General features: G+C 32.7%; 1 protein-coding gene across 1 annotated transcript in view; it reads right to left on the minus strand.

The window, feature by feature from the left end:
- LOC134694210 (caspase-3-like) overlaps positions 1–20,204 on the minus strand; it is a 38,127-nt gene extending 17,923 nt beyond the window's left edge. The window contains exons 1-5 of the mRNA XM_063555206.1: positions 20,146–20,204; positions 16,806–16,872; positions 15,439–15,582; positions 13,063–13,206; positions 11,124–11,267 (exon numbers count right to left, since the gene is read on the minus strand). Coding sequence (XP_063411276.1) covers positions 11,124–11,267; positions 13,063–13,206; positions 15,439–15,582; positions 16,806–16,872; positions 20,146–20,204 — 558 coding nt within the window. The remainder of the gene's footprint in view (positions 1–11,123; positions 11,268–13,062; positions 13,207–15,438; positions 15,583–16,805; positions 16,873–20,145) is intronic.

Raw genomic sequence — 20,204 nt, forward strand, 5'->3', positions numbered from 1 at the left:
TTCATGGTTTTCATCTGTATATATTTTTTGGTAAATGAGAAAATTACCCTTTTAACAAATCGCTTATTCAGAGACGGGTCCGGATTTTTCGGAATAAAAGGAGAGCGCCTTTTTTAAAATCTGTTAAAGAGGGCGGACTCATTTTCCCTAAAATCCCACTGTATTCTTTAATCCGAGTTAAGGGACCCCGTGTTACGCCTATGATATATACAACAACAACTGTACAAGGTACCAATACTTAATTATTCATTATTTATAGCGATTTCAATTTCGCTTGTTGATAGTAATGCAAGGGAAATAATCCAAATTATACATCATGTGGTATTTACTTAAATTCTTATTTCACCATCTTCTGGGTATACTGTACATATGTGTCTTTTTTTACAGAAACTTGTCAACAGAAGAAAAACCCTAAAAGAAAGAAAAAATGATCCAAAGGAGGAAGAAAGGTTCATGCAAGCATTGGAGATTGAAACCATGTCCTCAGAAGATTCCGATTCTGAGGACGATTCTATCTTCGTTACACGTCCTCTGTCGTTGGTGTCGACAGAGTTCAAACAGCTGATACAGCGTTTGGATAGAAAATACGATCGTACGTTAAATGTTCAGGGGAAGAGATTAAAATCCAAAAGAACAGTCGGGGAGCCATCAGATAGACCGTGTCTCAAAAAGCCCAAGGGACTGGAGTGGATGTTTGGCTATAAGGTGATATGGAGTTTTGACCATCAGTCATTTCAGATACGTGTACTAATGAACATTTTGGCATACATACATGGTCTTGTTTAACTTATTACGACGAATTAATTTGAACTAATGTTGCCGTCTCGTTTTATTTTGTTTAATTGTGTTTATATTCAGTTTCAGTTAAACATGTAAGAACCACGGGTTATTCTCCCTTAACTTAAAACCATTTGATATGCTTGGTGGGATAGGGAAGCGGCGGATTGGCACGTACGCGCCGCACACAAACATATTTTCACTTTTGTACACAATTGTTTATTTTTTGTAAACTTTTGTTCGCTTATTCTTTCAATAATGTACATGTTTATTTTTAAATGAAATGTAGCATGTGTTTGTCATTGATTATTATTTGTTATTCATTTGTTTTGTCTTATTATTTTTGTCCACTAAAACTATTAATCAATTTACAAAATTCAATACATTTATTTTTGTGGTTTTTATAAATAGATTTGCTTATCCTGCAGGTTGCCCCTTCTCACGAGGAACAGGGTATGGCGAATAATGAACATATATATACACGTCATCAATACGCTGACTTCTCGAAAAAAAAGAAACCATAAATTTAATGTAAAAAATGAATATATAAATATAAAGAACACGTTTTCAGTTTGTCTAGATTTGTATTTATCAAAATAAGGTTTGATCAGAATGTAATGCCAAATATGTAACACTTCTTCAAACATGTAGCTATTTGAATGTGTATAATAAAGAATATGACCACATAAAATGTATTTACTTTATTATTTATACTTGTAAATAGCTTGTTCCGGGGCTTCTTGTGTAAATAAGAAAAATATAATTTCAGAGTTTTATATTGCAAAATATATATACTTCTTGAGTATCGGAAATATGGTATAGGTGTGCTGCTCGATTTTGGTGTTTATTGTTGCAATTTCGTGATTCTAATTGTTTGATGTGAAAATGTTCTCAGGCAGGGTTTCCAATGGCGGTCGCCATTTTCGCAATTTGCGAAAAAATGAGAATTTTGGCGATTAAAATTCGTCATTGGCGAAAGAATTTGGCGAAAGAAATATATATAACAATTTATTTTCAGCCATCTTGTTTGTTTAATTTTTTCGGATTTCTCGGTCTTTACCTGGTTAGACAATACTCGGAATTCACCTTGAATTCGTTAAGATTTCGACAGAAAATCAATAATCGGCTGATTGCATTGTATGCCTATCGACATCAAAGGACTAATTAATAAAGGTTTTTATTGTAATGAGAAAATGATATGGTTGAAAGGCGTTCGTTACATGTCACTTTTAAAAAGGATCTATTAACCACTTTGCGACGCACGTGTTTGAAGCAAAATTTTGACGACTCCTCTCCTTCTTTTAAAGGGAAAATTCGCAAAAAAATAAAAATTTGATATTATGTCCATCCTAAATAAATAAGAAAATTCTCAAAATATTAAAGCTTTATTTGTCTAGATAAGTGAGTTATTAGATTTTTAAAATCGACTCTAAATTCTCGGCAAGACGCCATCTTGAAAACTAATGACCACGGATATCTTATTACCACAAAGTCCTTGTACACGGCATGACATGTCCGTCAATCAGTGTTAATATGACTTGTCAAGCTGATGGATTTTCTACCCGACCAAGTAAAGGAAGCTGAAGAAGTCTACATAGTTTTCAAGATCATCAAATCAAGTAATGATTCACTAAGATTGATAAGAATAATATTAAAAAATACTTTAAAGAACATCTTAATTTTTTAAGAGGGTTAAATATTCAACGTACAATACTCAGGTCAGGTTAAAAGCTGTAAATGACATAATATCGTACAATGGTTTTAGCTGGTCAATAAATTTACATTTTGGCACCCCGATACAGTATCAATTGTATGAATTATGCTATAATAATGTTAAAGTATGTCTCAATAAAGTGAAAAAAAGTCCGGAGATACTTATTATAAACAGATTTATTTGGTATGTAAAAGTTTTTTTAAATGCTTTTTTTTCTAACGTATATTTTTAGCTTATTTTGGGTTTTTACCTTACTTGACCCACGTTCAAAAACTTGTCTTCTTGTAATCAGCATGGCTTAATACAGGTAATTAATGTGACATATTCGGGTATTCTAACGGTCGACTTCCTGGCAGGCTTGTTTAATTTAATACGCAATGATCGCGAGTGAACCAGGTGTACACAGGTAAAATTTATAAAATATACCATACCAATATAAAACTGTCCGTGATATACGGCCTGTGTACAAAATCTAACAATTTTGTTAAGAGTGATCGCAAGAATACGTATAGATTATCCCACTATTATCTAATTTCAATTTTACTTTTATTTATATATATTTCAGCACCTACTCTTCCGTTTTTATATATAATTTTTAGTCCCGTTATTTCATACAAGTAATTCGTCTAATTTTTATCCTCACATATGTGACTTCATTTTCACTATAGAAAACAGTGGTTTATTTTAATAACTGTTCATTCATTTTACATGTGAAATAAGAATATCAATTTGTAATCTTCGGACTATACAAATGCAGAATATACTGTGCAGGTTTGCTTTCGTCTAACGAGATAAGAGAACTGAAAAAAACTGTCATATAAAAACAAGCACGCTCAAATCAAAATATAAAAATATGTGAGTAAAAGTTAACTTGAACAGCAAAATTAACAACCTTTGATCTCGAGTGTATTGGTAATAAATTTATGTATTTTTATAGTATAGCTCCTTCCATAATCCAAATGATATCAGATAATTATTTTTCATAAGATTAACCCTTCCGACCTCACTTAAATCTGAAACTGTGTTATAAAATCTAATGCCAAACGCTAGAAGTAAAAATGTAATACAGGTACACCTTTCTTTGATCATGGCTTTCAAATGTCTACATTTAAGTGTTCCCGTACATTTTTTGCCTTTATAAGACCATCAAAATGCTTTTGTAAAACTAGTTCTATTTTCCCTTTTTAAAAAACATAAATAAATCATAAGAGTGTATATCATTTCATTCCGAAAACTAAATTTAATTTCCATACTTTAACCGGTTCATTTTTTAGTTTAGTTACTAATTTGAATTCAAATAAAATAATAGCATCAAATATAATTAAATAATTCCACGGCGATTCACTTGTATTTGTCAACACCTTGAACATGTATTTTAAATTTGTGTATTAAACGCGACCTCCTGTCTTATAATCCACTGATCCGAATAGACAGTCGCACCTGGCACGGAATGCCCTAGAGGCCAAGCTAATTACCAATCTTCAAATAACATTTTACCTTCACAAGTCTTGTCGGAGAATAATACACACATCGCATCAACTTAGTAATAACGTAGATAGTAAAAGGTCAATAAGCGTAAACCTATATATTGTCTTAACAGTTTAAAGTTATATACTTCAATTTATTCACTTTATCAGTAAGAAAAAGCATATATTAAACATGTTAAATCAAAATAATAATAATAAAAATTTCTTGTGCTGTCTACAAAAATAAATCGAAATATTTAGGGAAATATAGAAATTATCTCATGAATGTGTACAACTGCACGTCTGTGCGTTTTATTTTCTTATTATCGGATGGTTATTAGATATAGCATTAGTCATCGGCGCGCTTACGATTACGTTAAAATATAGTTAAAAATCAAGACTTTTAATGATTGTATTTTAAATCCCGGCATGCAAAAACCAGGAGAAAACGTCACGACCTAGAGGAAGTAGTTAATATGTTTTCATTAATTATTGAATTTCTCCTTTATTACTGCACATATAGCGATAACACTTTGTGAATATATATATTATGTCATAATGAACATATTTAAACCATAAGTAAACAATCGTGAATTTTCCCTTTAATGATAGTCCAGAAAAGAATACAACTTGCTATGAAGAAAAATGTTCAAAAGCAAGAAAGGTCTCTAATTTAAAAGTGTATTATTTAACTTTGATATCGATAATTGATTTGAGTGGGTACTTTAAAGTCGTTTCAGTGACACACGTGTTTCAAACATAGTTTTAATACATATGTATACATTTACAATTGTCTAGAAAAAAAAACTGTCGTTATGAGGAAACTTATTCAAAAGATTGGGAACAATCCCTCAAATGAAAATAACCCTTCAATGGTATGACTACACCTTACACGAGGGATCAATGTCAAGTGATAAAAAACTTTTTTGTTGTTGTAAAAAACACTTCTTAGTACAAAAGGACACATATTAATATTTTTGAAAAAAAACTTTCCCAAAGAACTGTGACATCTTTCAGGTAACCAAGATTATTTTATATTCCAGGATTTATATCTTCTTTAATTTCAAAAGTAAGTGGTCCCCCTTTTTTTTTAAGTTGTTCAAAATATAATCAATTTTCCCTCTAAAGGTTTTTTTATAAGGTAAATGTTTAGTATTTATTTATTACAATACCGACTGTAAGAATAGTTTTAGAGAATAATCTTAGACAGCAATGGGACAAAGTAATCTTATTTAGGTTTGAGGGGGGATTCAAAAGAAAGATATATTTGTGTCACATGGCGAAAAAAATAATAAAGTGGCGAAAAATATATTGTTTTGGCGAAAGAGGTGGCGAAAAAAATAATTGACCCATGGGAAACCCTGTTGTTAGGGCAGTCTTTTCTAAGATTCATAGTCCAGAGTCTTCTGATTACTGATTGATCGAATTACCTTTTGCTGAGTCAAAGTGTTGGTGTCTTTTTTAACGTTTTTTAGCGTTTAGAATATGTGAAGCAAAATGCAGCTCTTTTTTTTCTTTGTTACCTCATTACGGAACAAAAAACGATAAATGACATAAACATGATAAAGGCATGTAGCAAGTCAAGATACTTGAAAGCTTGAAACTTTTACAGCCATATGGTACAGCGAATTTGTGCATAAGGTTATGGCCTAAGTCTCACTTAACCATCTTTATAAAAATACAAACACTCTTGTTAATTGTGAATCTTGTAGATTTGTATATCATCAAACTATCAACATATTTGCACACACCCTTTCCCCTTTTTAACGCTTATAACAATCGAAAAAAAAAACGAACAAACAAACAAACAAACAAAAAGGAAGAAAGAAGTTTCTTAGAACATTATGAACAGTTTATTGCGGGTAATAAATTGATATTAAATATTAAATTGAATGGCAATTACATATGAATAATTTTCAAATTTACGAAAATTTAACAATGTTTAATTTAGTATATAAAAAGTTTATTTTAATTATTGCATTTGTAAACTTTAAATTTAATTCACAGTAAATGGTTTAAATCAGAAAAATAAAGACATTTGTTCTGCTTTAAATTTCTAATTTGATTAAATTTACTTAAATTTTCCCTAATTTAAATTTCTCATTTAAATAGGTTCTGCAATTTAAAAGAAAATAAATTTTACATTTAAACAACCTTAAAAGTATATGTAAATTGGCTTCATTCTTAAAAGTTTATTGGTAATATTTAATTAAAGTAAAAACGGTATAAATAAGATATTTTCAAATGGATTATACTAATGATAAATTTTGAAATTTTAAATATATATTAGCTTTTATATGGATATAATTTTCTAATAAATGCATCATTTCATGCAGTGAAAATGAGGCGGAAAAAAAAATAATAATCAGAACAAATACAATAGGTCTTTTAATTAAGAACTAATTGTTCAGAGAACAATTGAAAGTCTTTCCAAATCAAAGAATTTTTGAAAAAAGCTACATGTAGTTTCTTCAGACTGATGCTATAAATAATGGTTTTGATATGCTTGAAAGTAAACTAAAGGAGATCATATGCTTCTTCCGGTTAAGTAAATGTTACTTTTGGTCTCATATGATAGATTCTTTCACACTGATTCCAAAAAATATAAGTTTCTATATACTTTTGCCTGTAAACCGGGATATAATTGACCACTTCCGGTTGAAAGAAAGTCACCCATAGTCTTTAGTGATAAGTAAATGTATTTAAATTACATAATATATGGATTCTGAGTACTTTGATATGAGAAAAGTGCCAAAAATAGCTACTTCCGGTTTTCTCAATGTCACTTCCAGTTGCCATTTTTCAAGGTCGTATGTCCCCTAACCTTTTGTACAAGATCATATGGCTTTATAATTAACTTAGTTGAAGATATAAACTGAAAGATGCTATTTCAGATAGATAGGGTGTCTTCCTCCATCTTGGATTTTGAAATACCAGAAAACAAGGTCTATATCTTTGATAAAATGTGCAAATTTTGAGATAAGAAGGTAATTCATGTGTAAGATTTTTCATTATGATATAGAAAATGCAATGTTTTATCATATTCATGGTTGTTTTTTACCATTAACCGAATACTTTTGCTTGATTCAATTTTTTCCAACTTTGCCAAATAAGGGGAGATAACTCAAATGCAATGGCAGATAATTCAGATTGTGTTATTTTTACAATAGAATGTGTTAGGAATTTACCCATTTTATAATTTAGCAAGAAAACGATTTCGGTGACTACCATTTTTTTTTCTTATCTGAAAGAATAATATTGCAGCCATCTTCTCGTATTTTATCTAAAAATTCTATGGTGTAGTTTTCGTTTTAATGAGGAAAATTGGGTTTTCCATGCATATTCTATACTAAATCTGACAATTTTGCACAACCTGTAGTGTGAAAATAAGTTCGGTGACCCATTCTTTTAATTAATGTTTTGAAACAAGCAGGTTACATTTTGTATAAACAACATTTTGGCAAATTATCAAAAAATTCTATGGATTATAATTTAGACACCCCATCTGCCTTAATTGTATCAGACCATGTTTACCCTTGAGGCCAGGTGAGCTAAAAAGGGGGAGGGGTAAACTATTGAATGTGCTTCGATCAAACAGAGGGGTAAAAATATATAATAGATAAGAATACTCTTCTCGTTTCACAGTATCCAAATAATAAGAAAACATTCATAAATATAGACTAGAATGAGATTTACAGATCATTCGATAGACATGACTGATTTCCAAATTTTGCCTGTTTTCAGAAAGGGGTACTGCTTTAATAGTGGGGTTGTTTTTATTAATACAGCCAAACATATCTTTTAATAGCACTTTTTTGTTCAAATATGGCTACTTAATGAAACTAAGTAAATGATTTATTTTTTTAAGACAAGTAATTATTGTCATAGGTACCAGACTTGTATTACAACTCCAGTTTTCGGTGCATGTCAAAACATGGAGGGAAACAAAATAGTGCATTTTTTTCTGAATTTTTTTTCTGAACTCATTTTTTTCTGTTTGATTATAGGTTTATGCTGAATTAAAACATATATATATAGACTTTTAAAAAAATCTTGCATCTTTTGGAGGATATCAATCCAGGAAAGTGGAAGGATATCATGTTTACTTGAAGTGGTGCGGCCTAGTAAAAACAGCAAACAGAAAGAAGAAAAAAATGATTTGACTTCAGGATTACGTTACTTTTTATTCTTCGTGGCATGACCATCTTTTTTTTCGATTAAATCACAACTTCACATTAGTACATTCATGATATGAACATGAAAAAAATGTTCTATGTAGCATTTTTAATTGTTTTATTTTCAAAGATCAGCTGTTTTGCATGTAAGCCTATGGAGCAATCAATTACAGGACTGCAACCTTTATCAATTACATTACGCTCACATTGAGGTGACAATCTCGCCCCAAATTATATCGGCCAAAGGTTGACCTCCCCGTAACGGTATTATGAAATTAATCAAGGGTGTCGCAAACAAATATTTTTTAATATGCAGTTTCTATTAAGTGTAATAAAAATAACCTTTTATAGTTTAAACGGCACTTGGTTCATGCGAATGAACAAGTGGACTATCAAGGATGGTATTTTTAGGGCCGAACTGTTCAGTACAATTACTAAAAACCACGTGTTCAAGGTCAAAGTTAAGATTTGTTTACATTTTACATACGTCCAGAAACGTCTGTCGTTGGCCTGTCTATCATTGATCTAATATTTTTTTAAGTTATTTTTATAATGGACGACAATTAATAGAAAGGCACATATGTGAACTTGGAGAAAATCAGAAATTTACATCTTTAGGGAAAGGAAGAGTCTAACGTACCATTCACGGCAGTGACAGTTTTACCACAGGAGTTAAGAGAGCATATATGTCAAAATATTAGTGCTGAATATTTCCCCCTTACATTTGTAACCAGGTACAAATGGTACATGGTGAATTTACTCAATATTTTTGTTTTAACAGTAACGAGTTACGAATGGGTACAACGATACATGATTGCAGATAATATAGCAGATACATTTTGTAACTGGTTACAACTGGGTACAAATGATTACTCTTATTGGGGATATTTAGTATAGTTACATAATTTAATTTTGGATGTAACGCGTCTTCTGATTAGCTGACATTATTTTGTTATCAGTCCATATACATAATTTAGGCATGTGACCGTGACGTCATCAACGTGTTTTCATGGTTTTCTACGGTTTCAAATGGATTTAGAATTAAATTATAAGAAATGACTGTAATATTTTTTCTGTCTATTCAAAAGAACATAAAAATGTGGTGCACGCGTTATTCAGTGTGCATCACATTATTTTATGTTATTTATTCATAGACAGAAAAAATATTACAGTCATTCCTTAAATATTTAGCACACAGTGTTCTGAAAAATGGGTACAACTGGGTACAAATGGCTACTCTACTATGATAGTCGACTTTGGTATATTTTTAGCCCCTTATTGATAGGATTTCAAACTCCTGTGGTTTTACCAGTTTTAAAAAATGTATCACCGGCACTGTAAATAAAACCAATCAATTCTGCATATCCGGCAATGACAAATCTATATGCACACTTCCAAAATAGTTCGGAATGCGATTTATTATTGATGTGTTAATTAAATTATGATCTTAACCTGCTTAGGCTTAGTCCAAAATTACTCTGAGGTAAACATGTAAAACGGCTGTTATATCAGACAAGCTTTGGAGTTTCTCGGACACCCTGCTGTCAAAATACTGTCAAACTGCAACTCTTTATGCTTCCATGAAAAGGAAGATCTGCAGTAACTGTGTTAATAAATTTACTGTCATTTTCAAAATATGTTTAATATTTTTTTAATTTACATCAATAACCTTGGCTTTATGTATGTCCTTAATAATTTGTGTATTTCAAAAATATTTGACAAAATAATTTTAGTTTTCCCCCTATTCTATCACCCTTCACAATTCCTGGCTAAAACACTATCTTCATGTGAATATTTACTTAAACAAACAACAGTTAATTTCAGTCACAAAGATTTTCTATCTTATTTAGTTGAATTTGTGATACAGATTATATTATCTCTTAAAGTCCCAATACCAGGGATCATCAAGGACTTTATTTCGTTTTTTTCATTCAGAAATAACATGAATAATTTGTAAAGTTTCTGATAGTAGGATAATGTTGAAGGAAAGTCCTGACATATCCTGGTCTATATTGTATTTATTTATGAAAGTCTTGAGATATCCTGAGATTTCTCTTAGTTTAACGCTGCTTGATTTGACATTTCCTGAAATTTTCCCATCAACTTTTTCCCTAAAAAAAGGGCTAAATGCTTTACGGGATATTTTCAGGATTTCAGGATTAAAAAAATTGTCAGGATATATGTAATCACTGAATGGTAAAGATTGCTTTAATTTATCAGTAAAATTGAATATTGGATTGTATAAAGGATTGATTTTATTTGATTCATCTATAATCATGGACAAACAAAGATATCTCCAATTCTAAAAATTACTTGATTGACATTTTAGAAAAAAAATGAAAAATTAAGAAAGTTTTCCATTTGTAAAGAGCATAACTCTAAAACAGTAACAGTGACGGCACCAAAATTCAAACTTGATCTGTATATTGTGATAATGAGCAATGTTGTTTCAGTTTCATTACATTTTGTTGAGCCAAGCTAAATTTAGAGAACGGACACCAAATTTGGGACATACGGATGGACGTACGTACAGACTGACATGGGTGAAACTTAATGCCCCCTCCACTATTGTGGGGGAATAATGAAGGGAGAAACACTGTTTTGAAATAGATACGTATTGGCTAGATACTTTAGATTCATTATCATTCATTGATTACTAATTTTAATGGATTGCGTCAGTACAGCTGAACCATGAAATTAAATGTTCAACAAATTAAAAATGTCTTATAACATGTATAAGCAGACTTTTGCAAAACTATAAAAAAAAAAAAAAAAAAAAAGTAGTTGAGTAGGGAGAAAAAATGAGGACTGGCACCAAGTGCTAAGAAAAGGTCACTTAATCCCTTGGATTAGATGAGATTCAACTGTTAATCGAATGAATGAAATAGTGAAAATATTAAAACAAATTGTCCATCAGAACTTCACCAAGTATTATTTATCAATAGCCAAAGTTTCAATATGTTACATGTTCATTGGTTTGTCCTTCATTACCTTTTGAGGTTGTGGTTTTGGTTGAGAAGGTCTGCTAGATGTTGGTTTTGCTGGAGGACCTGATGGAACGGATGGTGTTGGTCTCCCTTGTAAAGGTTTTCTGGGAACTGTAGGAGGTGGGATATCATCATCAGCTGGTAATGGCTGCACATGAAAAAAAAATATATAAACAGTACATCAATGCTGAAATTATCAACCTCTTACAACACTAGTTGTAGTTGTAAAGGTCAAATCAATATAACATCATGTTTTAACAACCCAACCCTTATCACAGGCATGTTTATATTTTATTTCTAAGGGATTCATCAGGTGGTGGCAGTTGGTATAAACCCCCAATATCTATTTCTCCTTAAAAAGCAATGTGCAACGAAATTAGTCATTTTCAAAGGGGCATACTACATTTTCAAAGTTGTATCAATTAGAAAATAACTGATTTGAAAATATGGAAATGGGTAATACACTATAAATGTATAAATAATAATTGCATGAGTGCCAATGAGACCTCTCTCCATCCAGGAAAATGAAGCAACAGTCAAGGTCTTTGCAATAAATCACTAGCACTTTAAGCTTTGATATTATGAAACTAATACGACACATGGTAAGAAAATATTAAAACTGAAATTAGATACAAATAGAAACAAGAAGATGTTGGATGAGTGCTTATGAGACCTCACTCCATCCAGGTCACAATGTCTCAAAAGTAAACCATTATAGGTCAAAGTACAGCTGAGCCTTGTCTCACACTAAACGGCAAGTTATATTCACACATAATGTGTGTATGTATAAATCTCTTCCTTGTTTTTCAAGATTTCAATAATCTAAATACAGTGTATATCTATTCTATACATACGTACCTACTGCTGATGTTCTTATTTAACAATACAAAGTATACGTGTCTACTTGAAAACAAGCACCATGTTACACATTTTTAAGTTTTAGCAGAAAATAGATGGATGAAATAATTTGTTAAGTTTCTGAAAGTAGGATACTGTTGAAGGAAAAGTCCTGACATATCCTGCTCTCTATTATATTTATTTATGAAAGTCTTGAGATATCCTGAGATTTCTCTTAGTTTAACGCTGCTTGATTTGACATTTCCTGAAATTTTCCCATCAACTTTTTCCCTAAAAAAAGGGCTAAACGCTTTAAAGGATATTTTCAGGATTTCCCAGGATAATCTTGAGATATCCTGATTAAAATATTTGTCAGGATTTATTTCAGCAAGGGCAGTGAATCAAAGTGCTTGTAATCACTGAATGGTAAAGATTGCTTTAATTTATCAGTAGGAAGGAAAATTGATTATTATACTTCAGTGTGGTTTTTCTATATAAAAAGTAATGAAATAGTTGTGCTATTTCATTCCACAGAACCATTTGCCAGTCAACAGTTTCAAAGACTATTACACCGGTTAATAGTTTCATAATCATCTTTCCCGTACTTTTCATGCTTATTTTTCATTGGACGATAATGATGTCATTGACTACTCTGCTTGGTTACGTATGCTTTGCAACGTCAAACTCCCGCTAATATTGTAAACGGTGGAATCTGTTTGTGTTGATTGTAATTTCACTTATAAGAAGCAATTATAAAAAAGAAAAAAAAATCTTCACTGGGAATTTTTTAAAGATCTAAAATATAGTACCTTATTCTTAATATGGGTTTGCTCTCCGTATATAAAAAGTGAATTTGCGTTTGGTGTATTTTAGCTAGAATTTTTTTTTTGCAGACTTTTGCAAAACCATAAAAAAAATAAGGACGGACACCAAGTGCTAAGAATAGATCACTTAATCCCTTGGATTAGATGAGATTCAACTGTTAATCGAATGAATGAAAGAGTGAAAATATTAAAACAAATTGTCCATCAGAACTTCACCAAGTATTATTTATCAATAGCCAAAGTTTCAATATACTACATGTTCATTGGTTTGTCCTTCATTACCTTTTGAGGTTGTGGTTTTGGTTGAGAAGGTCTGCTAGATGTTGGTACCGCTGGAGGACCTGATGGAACGGATGTAGTTGGTCTCCCTTGTAAAGGTTTTCTAGGAACTGTAGGAGGTGGGATATCATCATCAGCTAGTAATGTCTGCACATGAAAAAAAATATATAAATAGTACATCAATGCTGAAATTATCAACCTCTAACATGTCTAACAACACTAGTTGTAGTTGTAAAGGTCAAATCAATATAACATCATGTTTTTACAACCCAACCCTTATCACAGGCATGTTTATATTTTATTTTTAAGGGAGTCATCAGGTGGTGGCAGTTGGTATAAACCCCCAATATCTATTTCTCCTTAAAAAGCAATGTGCAACGAAATTAGTCATTTTCAAAGGGGCATACTACATTTTCAAAGTTGCATCAATTAAAAAATAACTGATTTGAAAATATGGAAATAGGTAATACACTATAAATGTATAAATACACATTCTCTAATTGTTAGGTATATGAAAATGGAGCAACAGTCAAGGTCTTTGCAATAAATCACTTGCACTTTAAGCTTTGATATTATGAAACTTATAAGACACATTCTAAGAAAATTTTAAAACTGAATAAGATACAAATAGAAACAAGAAGATGTGGGATGAGTGCCAATGAGACCTCTATCCATCCAGATAAATGGAGCAACAGTCAAGGTCTTGGCAATTAATCACTAGCACTTTAAACTTTGATATTATGAAACTTATAAGACACATGGTAAGAAAATATTAAAACTGAAATTAGATACAAATAGAAACAAGAAGATGTTGGATGAGTGCTTATGAGACCTCACTCCATCCAAGTCACAATGTGTAAAAAGTAAACCATTATAGGTCAAAGTACAGCTGAACCTGGTCTCACACTAAACGGCAAGTTATACTCACACATAATGTGTGTATGTATAAATCTCTTCCTTGTTTTTCAAGATTTCAATAATCTAAATACAGTGTATATCTATTTTATACATAAGTACCTACTGCTGATGTTCTTATTAAACAATACAAAGTATAAGTGTCTACTTGAAAACAAGCACCATGTAACACATTTTTAAGTTTTAGCAGAAAACAGATGGATGAAATAATTTGTAAAGTTTCGAAAGTAGGATACTGTTGAAGGAAAAGTCCTGACATATCCTGGTCTATATTATATTTATTTATGAAAGTCTTGAGATATCCTGAGATTTCTCTTAGTTTAACGCTGCTTGATTTGGCATTTCCTGAAATTTTCTTATCAACTTTTTCCCTAAAAAAAAGGGCTAAATGCTTTACAGGATATTTTCAGGATTTCCCAGGATAATCTTGAGATATCCTGATTAAAAAAATTGTCAGGATTTATTTCAGCAAGGGCAGTGAATCAAAGTGTTTGTAATCACTGAATGATAAAGATTGCTTTGATTTATCAGTAGGAAGTAAAATTGAATATTGAATTGTATAAAGCATTGGTTGTAGTTGATTCAATGATTCAACTACCATTCTAGACAAAGAAAGATAACTCTAATTTTGAAAGAAGACTTTAAAATACTTTTAGAAATGAAGGGTAGAATTTGCTTTAATTTTTCAGTGGAAGGCAAAATGAAACATTGCATTGTATAAAGCATTGATTTTAGTTGATTCCTCTATAATCATGGACAAACAAAGATAACTCCAATTCTAAAAATTACTTGATTGATATTTTTGGGGAAAAAATGAAAAATTAAGCAAGTTTTCCATTTGTAAAGAGCATAACTCTAGAACAGTTACAATGACGGAACCAACATTCAAACTTGATCTGTATATTGTGATAATAATCAATGTTGTTTCAGTTTCATTACATTTTGTTGAGCCAAGCTAAATTTAGAGAACAGAAACCAAATTTGGGACATACGGATGGACGTTCATTTGTACGTACAGACTGACAAGGGTGAGACTTAATGCCCCCTCCACTATTGTGGGGGAATAATGAAGGGAGAAACACTGTTTTGAAATAGATACGTATTGGCTAGATACTTTAGATTCATTATCGTTCATTGAATACTAATTTTAATGGATTTCGTCAGTACAGCTGAACCATGAAATTAAGTGTTCAACAAATTAAAAATGTCTTATAACATGTATAAGCAGACTTTTGCAAAACCATTAAAAAAAAATATTTGAGTAGGGAGAAAAAATTACGACGGACACCAAGTGCTAAGAATAGCTTACTAAATCCATTGGATTAGATGAGATTAAACTGTTAATCGAATAAATGAAAGAGTGAAAATATTAAAACAAATTGTCCATCAGAACTTCACCAAGTATTATTTATCAATAGCCAAAGTTTCAATATGTTACATGTTCATTGGTTTGTCCTTCATTACCTTTTGAGGTTGTTGTTTTCGTTGAGAAGGTCTACTAGATGTTGGTACCGCTGGAGGACCTGATGGAACGGATGGTGTTCGTCTCCCTGGTAAAGGTTTTCTAGGAAGTGGTGGAGGTGGGATATCATCATCAGCTAGTAATGGCTGCACAAGAACAAAATATATGAATAGTACATCAATGCTAAAATTATCAACCTCTAACATGTCTAACAACACTAGTTGTAGTTGTAAAGGTCAAATCAATATAACATCATGTTTTTACAACCCAACTCTTATCACAGGCATGTTTGTATTTTATTTTTAAGGGAGTCATAAGGTGGTGGCAGTTGGTATAAACCCCCAATATCTATTTCTCCTTAAAAAGCAATGTGCAACGAAATTTGTCATGTTCAAAGGGGCATACTACATTTTCAAAGTTGCATCAATGAGAAAATAACTGATTTGAAAATATGGAAATGGGTAGTAGACTATAAATATATAAATAAACATTATATAATTGTTAGGTACAGGAAAATGGAGCAACAGTCAAGGTCTTTGCAATAAATCACTTGCACTTTAAGCTTTGATATTATGAAACTTATAAGACACATTCTAAGAAAATATTAAAACTGAAATTAGATACAAATAGAAACAAGAAGATGTTGGATGAGTGCTTATGAGACCTCACTCCATCCAAGTCACAATATCTAAAAAGTAAACCATTGTAGGTCAAAGTACAGCTGAGCCTTGTCTCACACTAAACGGCAAGTTATACTCACACATAATGTGTGTATGTATAAATCTCTTCCCTCTTCCTTGTTTTTCAAGATTTCAATAATCTAAATACAGTGTATATCTATTTTATACATAAGTACCTACTGCTGATGTTCTTATTAAACAATACAAAGTATAAGTGTCTACTTGAAAACAAGCACCATGTAACACATTTTTAAGTTTTAGCAGAAAATAGATGGATAGGATTTTTTTAAATTAAGTAACGTGACCTAATCTAGTTGAATAATTTGAAGTTTACTCCTTTAAATACTCTATAGGTAAGAGATCTTCTAGAAATTAAACAGGAAAATGAATATACTGAAAATTTAGTCCATATTTATGTGGTTCATAAGTGTTTCTCGTTTTTTTATATAGATTAGACCATTGGTTTGCCTGTTTGGATGGTTTTACACTAGTAATTTTTGGGGGCCTTTATAGGTGGCTGTTGGGTGTGAGCCTTAATTAGGCTCTGTGTTGAAGACCGTACCTTGACCTATAATAATTTACTTTTATAAATTGTAACTTGGATGGAGAGTTGTCTCATTGGCACTCATACCACATCTTCTTGTATCTATATAAATGATTTTTCACTTCAAAATAGTACTGTGACTTACAGGTGGTGCTATTTTATCATGGAAGGGTATAAAATATGAAACTGACTTCTTGCCATCAAAATCTATCCTGTAAAATTTAAAAAAAACATGTTTTATTTTTATCCATGCAATTTTATTAAAATGTATTGCTCACTGAATATTGTCAATATAAACAACTGGCATACAAGCTGAAGGTTTAGCTACAAATGTAGCTATAAAACAAGGTTTAACTCATTACTTTCATCAGAAAATACATGTACTTAGTCAAGAATATACATTTTGTGTAGCAGATTTTTTAAACTTGTTGCCTTTATTGATAGCTTTCATTATGTCATGCAGTTTGGTATTTTTGTTACACATTTTTAACAATTAAAAATAGAAAATATGTCCACCAACTGTTTTGTGTAGCCTTTAAGATTACTCTGCTATCAAAACGGAGGGTAGGAAAACTTAGCTTTACATATACATTTTTTAAAACTTTGATATCAATTGATACTATAAATGTCTGTTTTAAAGTGTATGTGCAGCAAAAGTGAAAATCAATAGTTAGTGACATCACAAAAATTCGTACTTGATATTTAATTTGTGGTAACAAGCTTTGTGTATAAGAATCAAATGACAGTCACACCACCCAAATTTCAACTTGATAGATCTGTCTGTGAGGTAATAAGCATGGTGTATAAGTTTCATAAGATTTGGTATAGGCAATCTAGAGTAAGGGGACAGAAACCAATTTTATGATGTATTATAGTTATACGTTATAACGGTAGAACTTAATGCCCCACCCCTTGGCTACAGCCAGAGGAAAACTTGTAATGGTCAGAGCAGTTACCTGGAACACAGTTAATATGCATGATTTGATGGTATAATACTTCAAACAAATCATTCACTATGTTCATAATTGTCAAATTATTCACCTTTAGTTTAAATTGTATATGGGAGTCATATTAATGAGACAACTTTCATTCAGGACTCAGAATCTCAAATTGATTAGTTGCAAATATATAACTGATGAGTCATGTAACATTGTGGTGGACAAGTAAAGAATTATACACATGCAGCACCTGAAGCCAATTGTAAAACAACAATAAAATTTAAAAATTCTCAAGAAGCACCAGTGTCATACCAAAAACAGTAGATATAAAAAGAAGATGTGGTATGATTGCCAATGAGACAACTCTCCACAAGAGACCAAAAGACACAGACATTAACATCTATAGGTCACTTCACAGCCTTCAATAATGAGCAAGGCCCATGCCACATCGTCAGCTGAAAAAGGCCTAGAAATGACAATGTAAAAAAATTCATATGAGAAAACTAACGGTCTAATTTATGTACAAAATATAAGCGAAAAACAAATATGTAACACATAAACAAACAACTACTGAATTACAGGCTCCTGATTTGGGACAGGCACATACATTGCCGTAGGGGGATGGCAGTAAAGCCACTGCTGCCACCACCCGTAGGAAACTGTACAGAAAGAGTGAAAAAATGAGCCCATACCCATTACTGTATAGGTACATCAGACTTTGGATGGACAGTGACGTCTTCAGGTGCACTTTCCCACCCTGGAATTGATACGAGTTGAAGATATGGATAAAAGCTATCAATCTAACCACCTGCGGTCAATAACTTTGCCGTAGGGGGATGGCAGTAAAGCCACTTCTGCCACCACTCGTAATGGACAAAAATGAGAAATTGGGTATGAGGTTGTCAGCTTCTGGTGCACTTTCCCACCCGCCGGGCATTTTCATGAAAAAAAGGGTCTGGGACAAGCTTTCAATCCCACTAGGTGTGGGTAAAAACTTTGCCGTAGGAAACTGTACAGAAAGAGTGAAAAAATGAGCCCATACCCATTACTGTATATGTACATCAGACTTTGGATGGACAGTGACGTCTTCAGGTGCACTTTCCCACCCTGGAATTGATACGAGTTGAAGATATGGATAAATGCTATCAATCTAACCACCTGCGTTCAAGAACTTTGCCGTAGGGGGATGGCAGTAAAGCCACTGCTGCCACCACCCGTAATGGACAAAAATGAGAAATTGGGTATGGGGTTGTCAGCTTCTGGTGCACTTTCCCACCCGGGCATTTTCATGAATAAAAGGGTCTGGGACAAGCTTTCAATTCCACTAGGTGTGGGTAAAAACTTTGCCGTAGGAAACTGTACAGAAAGAGTGAAAAAATGAGCCCATACCCATTACTGTATAGGTACATCAGACTTTAGATGGACAGTGACGTCTTCAGGTGGACTTTCCCACCCTGGAATTGATACGAGTTGAATATATGGATAAAAGCTATCAATCTAACCACCTGCGGTCAAGAACATTGCCGTAGGGGGATGGCAGTAAAGCCACTGCTGCCACCACCCGTAATGGACAAAAATGAGAAATTGGGTATGGGGTTGTCAGCTTCTGGTGCACTTTCCCACCCGGACATTTTCATGAATAAAAGGGTCTGGGACAAGCTTTCAATCCCACTAGGTGTGGGTAAAAACTTTGCCGTATGAAACTGTACAGAAAGAGTGAAAAAATGAGCCCATACCCATTACTGTATAGGTAAATCAGACTTTGGATGGACAGTGACGTCTTCAGGTGCACTTTCCCACCCTGGAATTGATACGAGTTGAAGATATGGATAAAAGCTATCAATCTAACCACCTGCGTTCAAGAACTTTGCCGTAGGGGGATGGCAGTAAAGCCACTGCTGCCACCACCCGTAATGGACAAAAATGAGAAATTGGGTATGGGGTTGTCAGCTTCTGGTGCACTTTCCCAGCCGGGTATTTTCATGAATAAAAGGGTCTGGGACAAGCTTTCAATCCCACTAGGTGTGGGTAAAAACTTTGCCGTAGGAAACTGTACAGAAAGAGTGAAAAAATGAGCCCATATCCATTACTGTATAGGTACATCAGACTTTGGATGGACAGTGACGTCTTCAGGTGCACTTTCCAACCCTGGAATTGATACGAGTTTAAGATATGGATAAAAGCTATCAATCTAACCACCTGCGTTCAAGAACTTTGCCGTAGGGGGATGGCAGTAAAGCCACTGCTGCCACCACCCGTAATGGACAAAAATGAGAAATTGGGTATGGGGTTGTCAGCTTCTGGTGCACTTTCCCACCCGCCCGGGCATTTTCATGAATAAAAGGGTCTGGCACAAGCTTTCAATCCCACTAGGTGTGGGTAAAAACTTTGCCGTAGGAAACTGTACAGAAATGGTGAAAAAATGAGCCCATACCCATAACTGTATAGGTACATCAGACTTTGGATGGACAGTGACGTCTTCAGGTGTACTTTCCCACCCTGTAATTGATACGAGTTGAAGATACGGATGAAAGCTATCAATCTAACCACCTGCGTTCAAGAACTTTGCCGTAGGGGGATGGCAGTAAAGCCACTGCTGCCACCAT

Source organism: Mytilus trossulus, chromosome 13 (genome assembly GCF_036588685.1).
Source record: "Mytilus trossulus isolate FHL-02 chromosome 13, PNRI_Mtr1.1.1.hap1, whole genome shotgun sequence".
In the NCBI taxonomy this organism is placed as follows: Eukaryota; Metazoa; Mollusca; class Bivalvia; order Mytilida; family Mytilidae; genus Mytilus; species Mytilus trossulus.